We start from the raw sequence: 20,812 nt of genomic DNA on the forward strand, positions 1-20,812 counted from the left end.
CTTCCACACTCAAAAAAAAATCCTTCTACCCAACATTGTAATTGGAGGAGCTTTAAATAGATAATTTAACCTTGGGAGGATGTTCATTTTGACTGAGCATCTCTCTCCAATCTATGAAACAGACAAACCCTTTCACCTGAGCATGCCATTCTTTAATTGTGACAGCACTGTGAGATAATTCATTTCAAATAGTTGATCAACCCAGGGGGAGTATGAATGCCCAAATATTTGACAATGATGCCTTTTTAAAATGAAAACTCAGGCTTGCAAAGGTGGTTGTTGCACAGTCAACAGCATACCAATACCATCACCCAGAGACAATTTATTTTACATGCCAAAAAGAATTGCTTTTTCAGAAACCATTCAGTAATTAGTGGATATATCATTTCTGATCTGCTCCAGCCAACTGCACATCAGTTTACCAGCTCCCAGCCTCTCAGAGGAGAGCTATGTGATTAAAAAGAAATGGAAAGACTACTGCTATTTGTCCTCTTTGAAAAATTCTACCAGCTCAGTATCAATGCTGACTTCATGATTATGAAGTTGAAGAGCAAACCAGATATATCCTGAAGTCAGCCTTACAGAAGCTCAAAGGTTGAAGGTGTAGCTGTAATGTCCTCTAGGTCAGAGAAACTCAGGTAACACTGAGGAAAGGCTTCTTTTTCCTGAAGTATAGGGTCATCTGATAGACAGGGGCATCCAAAAGGAATTCAAGTCAAAGGAAAAAAATTTCTCTGGGGAATAATCACCATCCCTTCCTCATTGTCAAGGTACTCATACTCAGCACTGTCAGACATTAGGACCCTTAAGGATGTCTCCTAGCCTGATAAACAGTGCCTACAGATACCACAGAGTCCTCACAAGCATCTTGGATCCACTCAAACAGATCAATTTTTTGGTGTGCAACATATACTTCTTGCCTTCATTCCCAAGGAGAGAAATCAGTTAGGCTGATACCTGCATAACTCCCAAGCCAAGAACAGCCTGACTTCACTGATGGCATGGCAATGCACCAAGATCCTGAATTCCCCACCAGAAAGGCGCTTCCCTCTCCCAAGATGCAAAGAGCTCCACAGTATCCTGGCTGCTCTCTCATTCTTTGTCTCCACAGGGATTAAACCAGGAGGAAGCCTTGCCATTTGATACCTAAATTTGGCTAAGCCCAGCAAAGTGCACCTTCTGCTTTGCCACAACAGTGAGAGCAGCCACCCTGGCTTCAGCAAGCTGGTTCAATCAGCCTTGATTGCATATGCCTGGGAATACAACTGCTCATCCTTGTGCAGCAAGTCTCGAAATCACCATCAATAACTTTGCCAGCACCCTGCCGAGCCAGAGTCTAGGAGGGAGAAAGCACAGCCACCTCCTCAGAGGTTCTCATCCAAACACACATCTTCAGTTATCCATGATCCCACATTAACCAAACAAGAACACTGGAATGAGGAATCTCACTATGTTTCTCTGAAACAATCCACGTCTCTGAACGCAAGGAAACAACCAGATGCCTTCCTTAGCATCTCATTTCACTGCAATATTTTAAGCATCTCACAAGATACAAGAACTTAAGGAGCCTGGACGGACTGTGTGTATGGGTATATGGTCCAAACTGTTCAAGTCTAATTAAATTTAAAGGCTTCTCAATCAGGAGTGACTTTGGTCTAAGGAGAAAAAAGGAGTTCAGTTTGCCAGTCCCAGGTGTGATGTGTTCACACTGGCCTTCATTGCAAGGAAGGCAGCATATCAGACTCATCTTCTCTGTAGCTGTTGGATCCAACTCGAGTAACAAAAGCTACAGCCATTCAACCTGGTTCAGCACCCTGGAAGTGATGAAAATGCAGACTGTCATCTGAGAAGTGCTAGTTAAACACAATCCAACTTAAGAAGGTATTTTTAGCATGTTTGTCCAGCTTCGTCATTTCAAAAATAGCTATAGCCCAGTCCATTGGTGCCCTTCTCTGGCATACTGGAACATCAAGCGACATCGAGGTCTTTAGGGGCAACACTCCCTATAGCTCTTAAAAGCTTACATTTCTTCAACGTAAGGTTCAAACCAGGACACTAGAAACTATCAAGTTTAAGATTCCACAATACACAGTCCCCCAGAATCAGTTGGGGTTTATTACCCACCCCCAAAAAATCTTCATCAGGATCCCTTCAATTATTTTATGCCTTGGGCAAATCACCTATGCTCTAGCATATTATACCATGAAGTTTCCTTATAGTTGTCACTTCCAGAATTCTCATGTGTTGCATGGTGAGAATCCTGGGTTTCACAAACACTCCTGGCATGGAACTGGAAACAGCTGAACTGGGGAAGAAGTGGCAAAGAAAAATATAGCTGAAGCTTATGTTAAAATACATGCTAAAATTAAACTGATTTTTAGAACACCAATACGTATTTTACACAGACTTTGCCACAGTTTCTACTCCTTTTTCAGTCTTTTTCTTGAAACACTGAAGAAAATATATAGTTGGTAAAATGGAGCATAGACAGGAAAAGGGAGCAATCTGACTGTGAACATGATTGTACAAATAGCTTGTTTCTTCATTGGTTTTACTCATCAGAAAAAAAGTGTGTCTATAGTCATTACTGTTTGAAAACAAGCAATCTCCACACATTTTCCCTCCATGACACAAACTGCCCAAACTGATGAAGCAACACATAAAGAATAAACCATCAATGCCACTGTAACTTTTCAGGAAAGAAACTGCAATGAAGTACCATTGTCCTCTATCAACATATCCTGTAGTAGATAGTTTTTTCTTGTCAACATTGCAATAAATCACTCACTAATCGGATTTCATCCGACATTGCGCCATCACACTCAAGGTGGAAATCTCCACTGAACAGGGAGATTTTTTTCCAGACCGAGACCAACAGTCCTGTGTAACTGATCACCTGTTACTATATAATACAGCCTTCCTCCATATCACTTCAACTCTGGCACAAAATTAACAGGTGCTATCAGGTTTTTTTATATGCATACATACACCTCTGGCTTCAAAGTTTACAAAAAGCATTAGCTAAGCCCACTTTAGCCAAGTCAGAACAACAGTGTGTTGTGGCATCACAAGGCTATCTGACTTCAGTATCACCTACCAAAGAAGTTTCCTACCATATAAAGTAGCCTTATCTGTTCTTTGGACAAGGCTGTTCTTCCAAAAAATCTCATTTCACAATTTTGTCTATAAGCATGGATTCAGACATACATTATGAATCCCCAGTGTGAAGTCAGTTCTACTCTACAACTACAGCATCTGCTGCATATTTGTTCTAATTCACCCACTAACTGCTTTACTAACAGAAGAAACCTATTCAGGTATATAATTTCTAAGCTTAATTATTATTATGCCAGGTTTTAAAAGCAGCAGTATTCATACATAAATACATATATAGCAACACATAGGAACTTGAATGCAAAATAGCACCTCAGAAGTGCTCAACAGATGAGACAGAGCAGAAACACAGAATGTCCTGAGCTGGAAGGGACCCACAAGAATCATCAAGTCCAACTCCTGTCCCTGCACAGGACAAGCCAAAAGTCACATCATGTCTCTGAGGGCATTGTCCACGTGCTTCTTGAATACCGTCAGTCTTGGTACCGTGAGCGACTACCTCCCTGGGGAGCCTGTTCCAGTGCTCCACCACCCTCTGGGGGAAGGACCTATTCCTAATACCAAACCTAACCCTCCCCTGGCACATCTTCCTGCCATTCCCATGGGTCCTGTTGTTGGTCACCAGAGAGAAGAGATCAGTGCCTGACCTTCCTCCTCCCCTTGTGAGGAAGCTGCAGACCACGATGAGGTCTCCCTCAGCCCCCTCTTCTCCAGGCTGAACAAATGAAGTGACTTTAGCCACTCCTTATACGGTTTCTCCTCTAAACCCTTCACCAACTTTGTGGCCCTCCTCTGGACACTCTCCAGTAGCTTTATATCCTTACTGTACTGTGGCCCCCAAAACTGCACCCAGCACTCGAGGTGAGGCCGCACCAGCGCAAGGAAGAGTGGGACAATCCCCTCCCTCGACTGGCTGCAATGCAGGGCTTGATGCACCCCAGGGCATGGTTGGCCCTCGTGGCTTCCAGGGCACACTGTTGTCTCACGTTCAGCTTGCCATTGACCAGCACCCCCAGGTCCCACTCTGCAGAGCTGCTCTCCAGCCTCTCAATCCCCAGTCTGTCTGTACATCCAGGGCTGCTGTGCCCCAGGTGCCAAATCCAGTACTTGCCCTTGTTAAACTTCATACAGTTGGTGATTGCCCAGCTCTCCAGTCTGTCCAGGTCTCTCTGCAGGGCCTCTCTGCCCTTCAGAGTGTCAACAGCTCCTCCCAATCCTCTGCCATCAGCAAACTTAATTAGTGTTCCTTCAAGTTCTGCATCCAAGTCATTTATGAAGACATTAAAGAGTACCGGCCCCAAGATGCATCCCTGTGGAACCCTGCTAGTGACCAGCCACCAGCCTGATGTAACCTCATTTACTATAACCCTTTGTGCCTGACCCACCAGCCAATTGCTCACCCACTGCATTATGTGTTTATCCAGCTTTATGCTGGACATTTTGTCCAGGAGGATACTGTGAGATAGTATCAAAAGCTTTAATGAAATTCAAAAAGATCCATCGACTAGCTTTCCTCAGTCAACTAGGTGGGTAACCTTGTCATAGAAGGATATTAAGTTTGCTAAGCAGGACTTTCCCCTCGTGAACCCATGCTAGCTAGGGCCAATGACTGCATTCAGAAGAATGATCCTAGAGCATCAGAACATCCTCCTTATCAGTGCAGGTGAGATAAAAATGTCTGAGAAATCAGGTCCCGATGTCTGAAAGACTGATCCAGCCCATCAGCAATAAGGGATGAATGACAGAGCTAGCCTCAGCTGATGCATTCAGGCACTGGTAATTCCTGCTTGAAGCCCACATAAGGCCTGGATAACAAACACTGCATACGTGTAAGGACCCAGCTACACCAGAGGGATGGGGAGAAGAAAGGAGTCCCCAATCCAAATGGGAGTATTCATGTAGATGAGTGGCAAACACCTACAGCAAAGACAATACAGTGCTCAGGAAGGCAGTGCTGCACCTCTTGCTGGATTTTGGTTTTGCAGCAAGGAGGATGGTTCAGGAACCCACACAGCAAAGACTTCGAGAATAACTGCAGAGGCCAGTGGCCATCAGAACAATTCATCAGTGGAAGGGAGTCAAGATGAAAGAGCAAAGGAATGGCAAAGCATTGATAGTTCTGAATAACAGGCAATCCTTCAGTCTAAGCTGTTTCTGAGAGAGGCTGCAAATATTAAAGACATTAACAGTGCCTTATCCTTACAGTCAAGCTGAAAGATCTCTAGAGGGTTTGGGGTTTTTTTTTGAGGGGTGGGGGGGAAGATATACAAAACCACAGCACTAGCTCCTTCACAACCAGCTTGGCACCACTGAAGCGTCATCCTGGAAGGTAGGACAGCAAAGTCACATAATAAAACAAATCGGTGAGCAGGCCTCTCATATAGCACATGTGCGAGGACAGCAAGGGCCTAAGTGGTAAAACAAATCGAGCTTTCTCCACTTTACTTGCAAGCATGAGAGCTAGCAGAAGGGTCCAATTTCTGTTGATGCTGCTTGTATCGATCACGGCAGAAGTCACTAAAAGCCACCAAGGGAAGAACTAAACAATTCATCAGCTTTCCAGGGCACAGGATAGTGCTACTGGATTTGATCCTTTATTTCACTCAGTATTGTATGGCCCAGACAGTCAGTGAGAATAAAATGGTGTACACCACAATAGTATATCTTCTTTCCAGCTCTTCAAGAAAGAATACTCTCAGTAAGGCCCATGTGCTTCAATATTCTTTCCAAGGAATGCAACTAAACGTAGCAAACTCCAGGATGGCCTCTATTTCACAAATAGAAGCAGAAAGGCCTGTTTCTCATACTTCACATGTGTAGTTTAGAAACATTTGGTTTTGCAAAGAAAGAGCACTGCATTATTACAGTGGGTGCTCATAGTCTCAGTTCAACAGAAAGCACAGCTGTCAGGTAAATTAAAAACTGAAGATCAGAACAGAATTATTTAGCAAGTGAACTTGTTACTAATAGAGTGCAAATGAGAAGCTAGAGTTGTTACCTGTTGACAGCATGTATCTTACAAGCCTCATCTGGCTCTGCAGACACAGTCTGCACCCAAAATGCCTGATGATGTCTCCCAAATACAGAAGCAAAGAGGGGAATCCAATCTCAGGCTACAGAAATGAAGAGTCACCGATCAAGACTGAGCGCACCCTCAGTAAAAGTTTGCATATGACACCAAGTTGGGTAGGAGTGTCGATCTGCTTGAGGGTAGGAAGGCTGTACAGGGGAATCTGAACAGGCTGGATCGATGGGCCAAGGCCAGCTGTATGGGGTTTAACAAGGCCAAGTGCACTTGGGTCACAACCACCCCATGCAATGCTACAGGCTTGGGGAAGAGTGCCCAGCAGAGAAGGACCTGGGGGTGTTGGCTGACGGCCAGCTGAACATGATCCAGCAGTGTGCCCAGGTGGCCAAGAAGGCCAATGGCATCCTGGCTTGTATCAGGAATAGTGTGGCCAGCAGGAGCAGGGATGTGATCATGCCCCTGTACTCAGCACTAGTGAGGCCACACCTACCTTGAATATTGTGTTCAGTTTTGGGCCCCTCACTGCAAGAAGGACATTGAGGTGCTGGAGCATGTCCAGAGAAGGGCAGCAAAGCTGGGGAAGGGTCTGCAGAACAAGTCTTATAAGGAGCAGCTGAGGGAGCTGGGGTTGTTTAGTCTGGAGAAGAGGAGGCTGAGGGGAGACCTTATCACTCTCCACAACTACCTGAAATGTTGAGGTGAGGTGGGTGTTGGTCTCTTCTCCCAAGTTACTAGCAATAGGACAAGAAGAAATGGCTTCAAGCTGCATCAGGGAAAGTTATTAGATATTAGGAAAAATTTCCTCACCAAAAGGTTTGTCAAGCATTGGAACAGGCTGCCCAGAGAGCTGGTGGAGTCACCATCCCTGGAGGTATTTAAAAGATGTGTAGATGAAGTGCTGAGGGACATGGATTCATGGTGGATTTGGCAGTGCTGGGTTAATGGTTGGACACGATGATCTTAAGTCTTTTCCAACCTAAAGGATTCTATTCTATTCTTAAGATAGCAATCAGAACTGTAAAGTGTGAAGGTGTAACCAAGACTACTGCAAAACTATAAGACTCCTCAGATGCAATGGAAAAGTTAATTTTCTTCCTAAGTTGGCTTTTACCTTGAAAGCTAATTGTTGAAAGAGAAAAGGTCACACTGCTTAATAACATGAAATAGAGAAAGCAGTACACGCAGATAGTGTTTGACATGAGGTATTAATTACCTTTTTGACAGGGAATATGTTTGTGCTGTAATGTATTGCTCCTTTTATTGAACCATGGCTTGGGATTGACTTACAGTAGGTGTCACTAGCATGTGGACAAGTCACTTTTACCTTACATTCCTGGAACACTGTGTACCAGGTCAGCTCATATATTTTTAAGCACAGCTGGCTTCTTGGCACATAAACATAAGTTCCTGTGTTGTTTTAAGTGATTAGTTAAAAAGAAACAGTTTGCTGTTTTGATATCACATTGAAGCAATTCATGCACAACTCAAGTTGCCTTCAAGGATGAAGGAAATGTATTCTTCATCAGTGTCATCGATTTACTAATTACGTTCTGTTCCTACAAAACACTGTTTTACCAGTTTACTTAAGGGAACAGACTCTTGCTTTGATTACCAGGGTAGCCAGATCTGCCTCTTTTTGCCCTTGGTTTGCCCTCTTCCTTGACTCATTAACATACCTGAATCAAAGCAAGTAGAAGCAAAAGAAAAGGTGAGAGAAAACTGAACCGCAGAGATTAAAGTAACAGGAAGTTCATAATACTCAGGACCTTCAAAGAAAAGTTAAACACTAAATGAGATTTAGACCATCTAAGAGGTTCTTGTATTCAGAATTAAGACTTCTGGCATTCAAACATTTCTGACATTATGAGAAGCATTGGGCAACCCAAAGAACCACCTGACAAAAAAAAAATACTGGCATTTACTTTTCCAGGGACTGAAATTTCACCTTGCACAATTTAAAACAAGATGCAGAATATAAATGCTCATATACACACTGGCTAGATGCTGACCTTCACTTTGCCCAGAAGCAGTAGAGCAAACACTTTACCAAAAGCCCCCACACAAAAGCCAGGTTCTCCACCACAGCATCCTGTCTACTCTTTACGGAAGTGCTGTTTCTTAAGACACAAAATAATTCTTCCAACTGGATACGTACATCAGTCACAGGAAGCCTTGCCAGGGAAAAACTGAACCTTCATAAGCTTTGTAAACATAAAGGACAACCATTACACAGTAATATGTCCATCTCTGTCCATTTGGGCAGCCCATACTGCAAACTAAAGAGGGTTTCCTACACCCTGTGATCAACTCGCCAGAGCAGCAACACATCTTATTTTGAACACTTGATCAGAGCATCACCTTGATATTTACTCTAAGATTATGTTATGGTTCACCATTGCCTTATCTAGGTAGGACCAACGTTGCTTCAGACTGAATTACATGTTGAATTTGACCCAGGTTAAATTTTATTGCTGGCAATCTGCTGGCTGTGTGGTAAAAGCCAGCTGACAACATGACAACAGCTTCTTACGTGAATTGGTGTGATACAGATATATCCAAGCCAAAGACTGAAAGCATAGAGACCCAGACTCTGCTTTTTCCACTGGAAGTCATCACTGCAGAACAGTGCCCAAATGTGCCAGGGGAAGCCTGTGCTACCCTGCCAGTGCAAGACTCCAGGGTCAACAGCATTCACCAAGGCCCCTAAGCATATGCTTCCCCTCAAGATGTTTTTAAACTACTTGTAACTGCCAAGTATTCTTTACTGCATTTATTTTGCAGTGATGATTTAAAATAAATGTTTATTTTTAAATCATATTTGACATTTTGTTAGGTACACTGGAAAACAAACCCATTTCTACATATGCAAAAGTAAGGAATTAATGAGGCCTGGCAATTATCTTGATGGAAAGAACCAAGGGACTTAGTTGAACATACAGAGGTTTACTAAAAAAAAGCCTGCTCTAGTAGTTAAAAAACAAATGAAATTGCTTCTTATTGATTTTAATTTAGGTTGAAACACTAGCTGTCTCTCCAACAAAGCCAGAAATGGAAACAACTATAAATGAGTACAAGATGTGATAAGATAGACAGATTCTTAAACAATCTAGCGTAGAGATGACCTCCAGTTTAGACAGTAGTTAAAATATGATATCATATCTATGGATCAATAAGTAAGTTTGCATTTGTCTCAGCTCCAAGAGCTAGAAAGATACATGTCCTTTTTTTTTAGTTACTCTTAAATGTTGTCCAATTAACCTCTACTGGGTTTTTTTTTTTCCCTTACAGGTCCTCTAGATTCTAATTTACAAATAAAATCAAGAGAAGCAATTAAATGTTAAGTACTATCAGCATGTTTCCCCAAGTGATGCACATGTGCAACAGAACAGAACTAGTCCAATCTTGATACAGAAGGCCAGGTTACAAATTGAAATACATTTGTATTACCATTACCTGCAGGCTTCACATTCTAGCAAGTAATAACATTGGGCATCACGCTCCCCTTCTGTGCGCAGCAGAGGCTCTTTGACCACGAGCCTCTCAACAGCTGCAGCAGCTGCATATAAATGTTTTACTCATCCAGTCTCCAGGGCAAGCACGGACACAGAGCGGGGACAACCAGGGGCTTGGGGTGCGCGGTAAGAGTATGTGCAGCAAAGAACAATGCTGGAAGGGACTTTTGGTGATGGCCATCTAGTCCATCATTTTAAAGGCTTGTTAAAACCTTCCTGGCAGGCTGCCCAGTCACTCCTGCCAGCTCTCCAGGCAGCACGCGCTGCCAGGGCCTGCCTGGCTCATACCGCACTCTGTTCTCCCGAAGCACATGGAAAGTATCAGTATCGATCAAGCACGATTAAGTTTGTGATCCTTTCAGCATGCCAGAATCTGAGCCAATATTAGCTGATCAGGTCTTCTCAGTGACTTTTGGCGAAGGCTCTCACACTTGGAAGACTGGACACTGTAGTTTAGTCTCCACCTTCTCATCTACCTTCACAGACACCAGTCTCTTCCCTGACAGGATAATATTAGCTGGGGAGGAGGGATTGTTTTTCCTCATTTGATGCACGGTACAAGTTTGCCCAAAACAAACACAATCAAGGTGGAAAGCTAAAAGCATCCAAGGGAGACCATCTTAATGGCAACAGGGCCACAGTAACAGAGCAGATCTAAATTCTTGCAACTACATCAGCATCTAGTCCCCCACCTGCATCCAGCACCAGAAGAAATGGAGGGCATTACAAGAAACGCTTCCTACCAAAACCAGCAGCATGAGTAACAGCAACAGGGTGAGGGAATGGATGGAGAAAAGAAAAACACCTTCCTAAAAAATCTGTTACCTCCTTGGGGTTACATCCAAATCGTAATCCCCACTCCAAAAGTTTTCGATGAAGCTCAACTGTTAGCCACATCAGTGTTACCACACAAGGGTGACCAGAAGGTCACAGTCATGTCCTGAAGCTGTGTGAACCTTTCAGTTTACGATGCTGAACAGAAGCCAAACCCTAAGATACCCATTTTAAGTAACTTTACAACAGGCACCTGGTCGCTTACGGGATGCACTGACTGCTACTCCCTTAAAAACTGTTGGGCTACAAAAGTAAACAAACAAAAACAGAACAAAGGATGCATCAAAAACACTAAGATTGCAGAGGACTTAAGTCAAAGAGGCCTGCCTTTCTTCCTGTTGCTAAAATTGCCATTATAGCTGTATTCAAGTCACATCAAAAAAAGGAGATCCATTCAGAGTTTATTTTAAATGAAGTTTAAAACCCTGAGAATTAGTGATCCAGGCCACATCCACTGAGCAGACGACTATTTTGTTCAGCACTGACTCCAATAATGATCTAGAAGTCATACTAAGCAAACAATCAACGTGAGCTTTCTTGCTGTGGCAGAAAAATAGGCCACTGAAAATCCTTGGACAAATAGAAAGAGCAATAGCATTGCACATATATGATATGAACAAGATCAGTTTTCAGATCTGGTGTGCACCTTTCTAAAAGCAGGTTGAAAAAACTGGAAACGAGAAAAAAGATTACTACAAAAATATTCAAGGACTGGATAAAATGATAGCAAAAGGCTTGTAGAGTTCAGGTCACTGAGTTAATCAGGACATTGTGACATGGTTTTATTGTCATGTGTAACTACTTTCATGGTACAAAATATCAGAGGGCTCTAAACTAGTAGAGAAAAGTGAAACAGATACAAGATGATAAACTGGCTGTATATTTGAATTATTCACTGTAGCTGTGAAGCTCAAACTGCAAATCACCACTTTTTTTGTGCTTTATTTTGGTAACTACTTTACTCAAGTAAGAAGTTGGGAATCATTTCAAAACAGGCATCAAACAAATAACTGATTTAAAAAAAACAGCAGCTGTGGACAGAAAGCCTCACAAATTTCTTTGCCACAGCTTTAGTCAAAAAAACCGGTACAACCCAACACAACGATTCCAAGGACCAACACACATGACAAGTGTCCCTCCAGAAAGCCAGAATTTTAACAGAAAGACTGGACACCTCTGCTTCACAGCAAGCAGAGTCATACAAAGAGGTGGTTTTACATTTCACCACACAGCAAATTAAAAACCCTCCAAGAAGCATAAAGGCAGTATCAAAACTGTGCACCTTTGACACAAAGCCAGCCTACGGAAATAGTGAAGAGAAAATGCACAGTCATTTTTCAGAATGATGTCATGATGAGGGGTATGGTTCAAAACCTCACCTGATGAAAGCTGCCACAGAAACAGTAGCATCAATCGTGCCATGACAATTCTCAGCAGCTGAGGGCCTGCCATTATACCAAGATAAAACATTGTAAACTTGCACATTTTGCACCCCAGGTTTACAAAGGTAACAATGAATTAATTCACAATAAACAGAAGAGAATCACTTTGCAATGCATAAACAATGTAGTAAGAAATTTTAAAAGTCACAGTTTCTGAAACTGTTGTGACTGAGCCCATACTTTTAACGTTTACTTAAATATCTAAAACTGCACAAAGGTGTCACTTCGGAACACAAACAGTTATACCGAAGCCATATAATCTGATGCAAAACCCTTGGGCAAAGAAGAAAGGAAAAATAAACAACTAATTTTAGAACCTGAACACTCCATTAGCAAGTCTCACCAATTAAAATATGATGCAACTACTGTCAACAGGCAAATTTTAGTTGTATTTTAAGTATGATTTAAATACAAAATACACAAGCTACTGCACTACAGAATAATAAGTAAACAAGTTACAAGTAGCATGAAGGCCAACAAGAAGAAACATCCAACTGGTCCTCTCTGCCTACCTACCAAATGGATGCAATATTTTAGAGACAGTCATGCTGCACAAACACTCATTTCTACTTCGACTGCAGTAAATCTATACCATAATCTCCAGAAGCCTGAAAGCACCTTAGGAATCAAAATACCAATGAAAGTCTATTGAAAATTTAATTCCTAAACTCACTTGTGATAGCAACGTAGATCTGTACTTAATTATTTGAAAGCTACGAGGTATCTTTATTGTCTCAACTTGGAGTTTCTGGGGATGTAGGGGGGGGACAGACAGACACAACAGCCTCATACTGAGGCCCACCAAACTGAGGCTTATATAGACATACATCCATGGGGGGGGGAAATCACTACACTTGCTCTAAAAAACTCTTAGCCAAGATTTAATTATTTTGAAATATGTATCACTAACTTCACTAGCTCCTAAGAAATGAAATTAGTTATTTTAAAATCCAGAAGGGGAGGGAGAAGTTAGAAAAAAGATATTTAACATCATTTCTAAGCACACCAAACTGACACAAAGGCACAAAGGCAGGCACTGGTCCACAGTGATGCAGGGGTTACTTCAGACATCCTTGTTTTAAAGACATGGAATGAGGCCCAAAGAAAGTAACTTGCTTACTGTTAATACTGCTAGCAATCAGAGAAAAGGAAAAATGAAACAAGAACTTACTGATCAGCAAGGGTCAGGACAGACCTGTTTCTGTTTACCTCTGCAGTAGAAAAATGGCTTATCCAGTACACTGGCACAAGCGATTCCACCTTCATATCCTGCTTATTCAGTGTTCACCACTTGTTACAGTAAAGCCCTCTTCCACCCTGGGACCACTAACACTGCTTTTCAACCAGTCTGACAAACTGGACTGAACTCTGGGTCTAAGACTTCAGACAGCTAAAAAACAATAATCCAAACCGTGATGCTTTTATAGGAGTAAGGAAAGGACATGGCACTGCTTTGATTAAAGCAAGTACTATAGCATTTTATGTGTCTCTTACAAGCCTCCTGTAAGGACAGAAGATGGAAAGAGTGAAGTGTGGGAAACTGAGCAACTGCCCGCTTTGCCTGCAAGGAGTTATCAGATAGCTTTCCTTTACTGTCAGCGGAATAAACAGACTCCCAACAGAAGAACTTTAACAGCACTCTGTCAGGGAGACAGGCACATTTTATTTCAAAAAAAAAAAAAAAAAGAGAACAGAACAGCTGCCACAAGACCAAATAACATCCCACATTTTGCTCCTAAATACCAATGCAGCTCTTCAGGGCTCAAGGTCTCATTCATTACCTATCTGCAAGCAGAGAAAAGGATTTTTCAAAACAGCTTTCCTAAGCTAAGCATCCAAGTCTCAAAACGCCTAGATTTTCTTTAGAAAGGCCTCCACGCTATGAATGCAAAGTCCCTCAAAGCAGGCACTGGCACAGGATAAACATATTCAGGCATCATTGCAGCATTTATGCATAGGAAAACTGCAACACCCACGTCAATTCAGATTTTATGTGTCAGTACCGCTGGCAGGTGGACGATGCGGTCAAGTTTTAAGTTCTAGAAAATGGTTCATCATTATTCAAATGACTTGATAATTAAGAATGCTAGTACTTCAACTCCCAAGCTAACTTAGAGGTGCATAATAAAACCACATTAAAAAAACAAGGCCATGTACTAACTGATTTTACTTTAACCATAGTTCACTGGAAGACTAATTCAAACGGCCGTAAGGTGAACCTGTTCAGTGTAATAAAAGCGTATCATACAGTGATATCACGAATGTCTTAGTTTCCTTGCTGCCCTGTGTCCTCCCTCCTCCTCCAGTCAGCTGGGGGGTTTACTCGCCACTACTGTCTCCTTCAGCTTCTCATTAATACTGCTAGCAATCAGAGAAAAGTTAAAATGAAACAAGAACAGCAACACCCATGGAGTATCACAGTATCTTCGCTGCTGTGCTTGCAATCTGCACCCTCATTCATCTGTTCACTTCCTAGGCGGGAAGGGCCTCTGCTTAGGCTACAAATGTGTGACAGCTCAAGGCATAAACCAGGAATCCACTGTGTCCCGGCAGCTGTATCTCGACAAGATGATGGTACACTGGAAGGCAATCATTTGAAGACAGGATCATAGTAGCCCTGATTCATCTAAGAGCACGCCTGTCCTCACTGAAGCAGGGCAACATCACTTCGGAGATCTGTACCACGTGTTTGCAGCATTAAACGAAAGAAACCGGTTTGACTTGCCCTGGGGTAAGTAATGTGGATGAGTATCTGTAGCCTGCAGCATGGATAACATGACCATCAGCACTACCACAGGATACTGAGTAATGGAAAAGTAAACAGCAACCAAGGATCATTTTTCTGTGATTTTTTTTCTCTCTAAAGGATTATTTACACTTAAATGTAAAAACTAGCTGCTTTCATCAAAAGTTATTCTCTAGTCAGGCATCTCCAGTTGGCCACGCCCCAGGCTCCTCTGCTTAGTATAAGGAGTGTGCATTAATTTACATCTTCCTTCTCTGCTTTGCTTCCAACCACTGCGTGTCTCTACAAAGCTGATACAGGCCAGTTCTTCCTGGGAGGAACTCTGGCAATTGAGAGAGTCACATTCCCATCAACCTGGTACAAGAAGATGCAGGTCCATAATTTTCACTTGGAAAAAACATTGTCAGAAGTTTACCTCATGAAGAAGGGAAAAAATTGTAACGATATTTAGGGACCTAACACAGCAAGCAGTCCCCAGAAGGGATATATAAAACCATTAATTAACCCGTTTGGTGCATATCTGCATCCTTAGATGACTCCACATCTTTTAGGAACACTTGTCTCTACTGATGAGATTCCACTTTCCAAAATACTTAAAAATCGGGTTTTTTTGAATTAAATTCTAAGTAGTATGGCATGTAAATACAAGTAATTACAATTTTGTCAAGGCACAGGAGCAACTCTGATCTTTAAAAATGGGAGTGCAGTAACCTAGGAAAACAGAAATTAGCCTAATTTTTTCTGTAATTTCTCAGATTAAAGTTATATATTAGCTGAAGTACAGTGTTATTACTATATCCTTAGGCTTCAGAGCACATCATGCCACACGTTCATTTGGCTGCTAAAAAGCAGCAACCAAATGATTAGCACTTTTTCCAAGGACAGTTGAGATTAATAGTTTGAAGTCATTTCTTTAATTTAACCAGGAAACTTGAACATCGAAATTAGAGTCAATGTTAAAAATATTTTATTTCAGAAAATTCTAAGTATGTTAAGTCCTTGAGCACTGATCATAAGATGGATAGAGTCCTCACTGTTATCTGTCTTTTCTGCCATTGGAAACAAACCCCAACTATTAAACTTGCACAACGTGACAACAGTAGAGCTTTAACTGGGTGCACGTACCTAATTTCAGACATCACTTGTCCCTGCTAAGACCCAGTAACTGGGAGCGAAACCATCACCCTCCTGAACTCAAGAGGTGTTTTACAGTGATTTTTATGGTACCAAGCAGGACCTATTCGTTCCGTAGAGGTTCCCAGGACGGATGCGGGAGGGACAGGTGAACACCACAACATCTCTGTGCTAGACTCCAAGTTCCTCGCTGCTCTGACCAAGACATCCATTTTCTGAACAGGATCAAAACCCCTTTCATTCCCATTTCCTAGACAGAACGGAGAGGACATGGGGGATGAGAGAGCAGTAATAGAAACCCTAACTCACATACACAGACAAAAATCCTCCCCACTCTTCCAAGCAGATCAATGTCCCCAGCCTGACTACAGGCTTTTTAGATGTTGCAAACACCCCAGTATGACTGAAGGAATTCCAGCTACCCTCAGACTGTGTTCCTTTCTTTTTTGGATATATCCTTCCTTCTGTGATGCCTCCTCCTCCCTCCCCAACTTAGGAAGCCTCTTACTCTGGCTGCTAGTGCCGACAGCTCCTGTGACCACTTGAACGCTTTCGAAAGCTGTGTCCTGGATCTGTTAACCGCAAATCAGCTCATGTAAACCTGCTAATGGACAGCAAAGCTCTCCCTCGAGCTTCCCCCCTAGAAGCACACCAGCAAGCTCAGCTCTTACAGCCCAGGAAAGCTCACTTGACATTCTTTATCTGCAAGGAATCCATTAGCAACTTCCCATAACGTAAAGCATATTTTAAAAAGGCACTGAAAATAAGGGATAATTAAAATGTAGGAAGTGTCATCTTCACAAAAGCCACAGGACTAAATAAAGTCTTGGAGGGCCCTCTCCTGTACATTCCGTATTTCTCTATGTGCACAACGCACCTTCCTCTAAAACCTTCAATAAACAAAGCCAGTCTCCGCTGTACCTTTAAAAATATCTGAAGTAGCACTTGATTAGTTCATACGGAAAAGCTCCTAGTATATTTTTTCCTCCAAGCAGAAGACAGTTACATGCAAAATTAACTCTCCACTCCGAACTATGAAGACTCAAAATCCGAAGCCCATTTACAGACAGTTACCAGGTCAGCAACAATTTCATCCATTACCAGAGCCAATCTAGATTTAAGAAAATTACTTTCATTTATGCATCTAGCCTAAGAAAATGCTAACAATTGTCACTCCTTAGATGACAGGATTGTCACAGCAACAGCTAAGGACTACACAAATGTGTACTTTTTTCCTTTACCAAAAAAAAACCCACCATCACTTATCCTCTCTCGGCAAAGCACTGAGAAACTACGTAGTAAGGATATCACAGTAATGTTAACATTTATGCCTTACTGATTTTTGGTACTGTGAATTTAGATTAATGAGCAAACAGACCCCATGGAAACAACCTCTCTTACCTTGTCTTAGTTTGATTTATTAAGCAATGGAATTACCAGTGACAAGCCCACAGAGAAATGCACTAAACTTAACACTTCAGAAAGAGCAAAACCTTACCCACATATTTTTTGTGCAAGAATGACTCCTTCCTCTTATTGCAACCAAAGGAACAGCAACAAAAATAGGTGAAAACCTATTATAATCCTCCTAACAAAGGAATACTGCAAAGACTTATTTTCTACATGGTTCATTTATCGTTGCTGAACAAAGAAAAAAAATAGCCTTTATTTTTCCTCACAAAGTAAAGCGATTTGCAGGGGAGAACAAATAGTGACCTCTCATTTAAAGAGAGTTAGATATGAAGCGGGGTGAACAAATACGCTTGTAAATGAACACATAAAATAGATACCTTAATTCTCTAATCCCCTCTCTAGGAAACTCTATAAAAAGACACTGAAACGTTTATGGTAGATACTAAATGGTTAATATCCGGCTGGGATTCCCCGCCAACACAAATTCCGATGATTTGCCATTGGATGTTTTCAGCACCAATGTCCTGTTATAGTCCACTGAGATCCTCCCTGCAGCTTTCCTGCCTCGGGCATCTCTGATGTACCGGATCAGAGTCTGGAGCGTCCCCGTTTATCACGATGTTTCGCTTACCACCCCCTTGCACGCCAGATATTACTGCTTTTCAGAAGAAGGCATAAAAGAGTAAGCAAGTCGCTGAGGTCTAACATGGTAGCTCTGTATGAAAACTGAATACGTAAAAGCCCTTCTGGAAAATAGTTTGCTTTCCAAGCAAACCTTTAGCAATGAACAGCCCTGAAACATTCCTAAGTATTACACAGCTGTTTTACCGCTTCTAGCCTTAAAGAGTTTACCTACGCACAGCAAATGTCCATAGACCTACTACCACTCTCTGCTCGCATTCATCTTTATATTCAAACGATAATGCAAATATTATCTGCTTCAAACACCACTGATCTAAATCAGCAAGTCGTACAATCCTGTCATATTAAACCTACATCACAGCTTGTTTTCCTGAAGCATTCCTGGAGCCTGCCTTCTAGATATAATTACTGCACAATATATATCAGAACCAGAGAGAAAGGCTTCACTCTGAGGGCTGAAATTGAGAAGAAATCAATATGAAGAAGATAAATGTTTCTTCAAGAGCTGCAGAGGCATTAACCCTCTCTCCAACTTATTTTCTTTTTGCTTCAAATCATTTTACCATGTGAGAAGCTGCTGGAAGGACTGGGATATGATGGGTCTATCTGCTTATCTCTGTGTTGGGGGTTAGAAAAAAGTGTATTTTAGGAAAAAAAAAAATTAAAACCCAAAAAAACCCCAAAACCACGAAACACAAGTTCCAGATTTTGCTGCTTTCTTTTCTCACTTGCACACCTGGACGCGGCCGACGACCCGGGCCGCATCAGGAGCCCACAGAAGGGACCGGAGGACTCGCAGGGCAGAGGATCTTACATGGGGGGTCTCGCCCTGCCCACGGCCCCTCACACCACACACTCACCCCCGAGTCACCCCCCCGCACGCCCCATCACTGCCAGGAGGGGGGGAAGCCCAGCGGGGAAACAAACAAACAGCGCACTTCTGGGGCGCGCGGGGCCGCGCAGCCGTTTGCGGGAGGATCCCCCGGCCGCAGCTGCGGCGCGGGCGCGGCAACTGGGCAAAAAGAACGGTCAGAGCTGGCCGGGGGGGCTGCGCGCGGGCGGGGCGGGGCCGCGCTGCGCGCCCGCGGAGGGGCGCGCGGCGGGGGGCGGAGGGGGGCGCGCGGCCCCGCGGGGGCGCCGGCGGCGCCACAGCGCCACTGGCGGCGGGCCGGGGGCACTGCGGAGGCGGCGGGAGCCGGAGCCCCGCGCGGGCTCTGCAAGTTCCCCCCCGGGCCGGGGGCGCTCCCGCGTGGGGTTGGGGGGGCACGCGGGGCGCGGAGCGGGGCGAGCGACCACCCGGCCGCTGCATTTCGGTGGGGGGGCGAGGGGCGGTGCAAAGACACAAGCCGTGGGGTGCAGGGTGGGGGGGGGGGGGAGGGTGCGGGGGGTGGAAAGCACGGTAGGCGCGGGGCGCCCCTCGCCCGCGCAGCCCCGCTCCCACGGGTGCGGGGTGGTAGCTGCACAGAGCCGGGTGCGGAACGGGCGCGCAGCCCCGCGGCCCCCCACCCCCCTCCTCCGCCCTGCCAAGGTCAGCGCGCCGACAGGGCGAGACACCCACCGCGGACACGAGTGGGGCGGGAAGGGCAGGGACCCGCGCGCAACTAAGTTTTAGTCGGGGGTTGCAACAAGGGATCGGGGCGCGGAGTCCCGCTCCCTGCGGGGCGGCGGGCGGCGGTCCCGCAGCACAAAGGGGCCCCCACGCAGCCCCGCGACGGAAGGGCAGCAGAGAGGGACACCCACCCCCCCGCCGCCCGCACCGGGGAGAGGGGACACCGCGCCGGGAGCGCAGAGCCGAGCCCACGCACGGCCCCACTCGCGGGCAGCGCTGCCCGCAGCCGGGAGGGTGCTGCGGGGGCCGGGGAAAACCCACCGTTGGGGTCACCCGTGCAAAGTGACCCCCCACCCCCCACCCCGCGATCCCTGGCGTATCCTCCGCACTCGCGGGGGTGACCCGCCGGGGGGTCGCGGACACGTGTGGCGGGGGCACCGGGGGAAGCCCCCCCCCCCCCTCCTTTCCCCAGCCCGCCGCGCGCACGCACTCACCGGGGAAGCACACCACATCATGGAGCACGGAGCTGGTGATTTTCAAGAAAAAGATCCACCAACACGGTTGCAGTAGCCTCCGCATGTCCAGAGCCGCACATCGAAAGGGGAGAGGGGCTGAAATGATTAACGTGCTAGGGGTGGGGGGAGGGAAAAAAAGAAAAAACCCAAACTTGTTGAAAATAAGTTTCTCCCCGCACCCCTCTTCCTGCGGGAGAAAGCGGGGGGCTCCTGCTCGCCTCCGCAACGGGGGGTGGGGGGCGGGGGATCCCACGAGCGTGGGGCAGGGGAGGACGGAGGCGGCGGGGCTCAGGCGGGGACCCCCGCGCGGCGCGGCGCGGCGGGGCTGCGGCGGGGCTCAGGCGGGCAGCGGCGGCGCGGCGGGCGGCATGCCGCGGACGGGGCGCTCAGAGCCGCCTCCGCGCACGGGCGGGCGGGCGGCGGTCAGCCGGGGCCCCGGCGCGCTCCATCCTGCCGTACAGGAAGTGGCGGGCGAGCCCGGATCCTGGCGGAGACTTTAAAGCGGAGCGAGGGAAGAGGGAGCGCGGCGCGGCGGCGAGGCGAGGAGGCGAGGCGAGGCGAGGCGGGGGCGCGCCGAGGCGCCCCGGCGGCGCGCCCCCGCCGCCCTTAAAGCGGCCGCGGCGGCGGGGCGGGGGCGCGCACACGAGCGCGCCCCCGCACCGCTGCCCTGGGCCCCCACCGCGCTCTCTCCGCCCCTTTGCCTGCGGTGTGTGTGGGGTTGTTGGTTTTTTTTTGGGGGGGGGCGGTGGTGGTGCCGGCACCGGCGGGGTCGGGGGGCAGCGCGTCACGGAGACGGGGCGACTCGTGGTGCCGGATCTCGCCCCCTTCCCCACGTCGTGTCTGCTCGAAGTTACTCGGCGGCGTTGTGCCGCCCCCGGCGCGC

At 45.5% G+C, this 20,812-nt stretch overlaps 1 protein-coding gene across 1 annotated transcript in view; it reads right to left on the minus strand.

Annotated features, from left to right (window-relative positions):
* The window catches only part of PTPRG (protein tyrosine phosphatase receptor type G), a 415,547-nt gene extending 395,462 nt beyond the window's left edge, over nucleotides 1-20,085 (minus strand). The window contains exon 1 of the mRNA XM_075095798.1: nucleotides 19,909-20,085. Coding sequence (XP_074951899.1) covers nucleotides 19,909-19,993 — 85 coding nt within the window. The 5' untranslated portion in view covers nucleotides 19,994-20,085. The remainder of the gene's footprint in view (nucleotides 1-19,908) is intronic.
* Nucleotides 20,086-20,812: the final 727 nt, after the last annotated feature.

The sequence above is a fragment of the Phalacrocorax aristotelis genome, chromosome 6 (assembly GCF_949628215.1).
Source record: "Phalacrocorax aristotelis chromosome 6, bGulAri2.1, whole genome shotgun sequence".
Taxonomy (NCBI): Eukaryota; Metazoa; Chordata; class Aves; order Suliformes; family Phalacrocoracidae; genus Phalacrocorax; species Phalacrocorax aristotelis.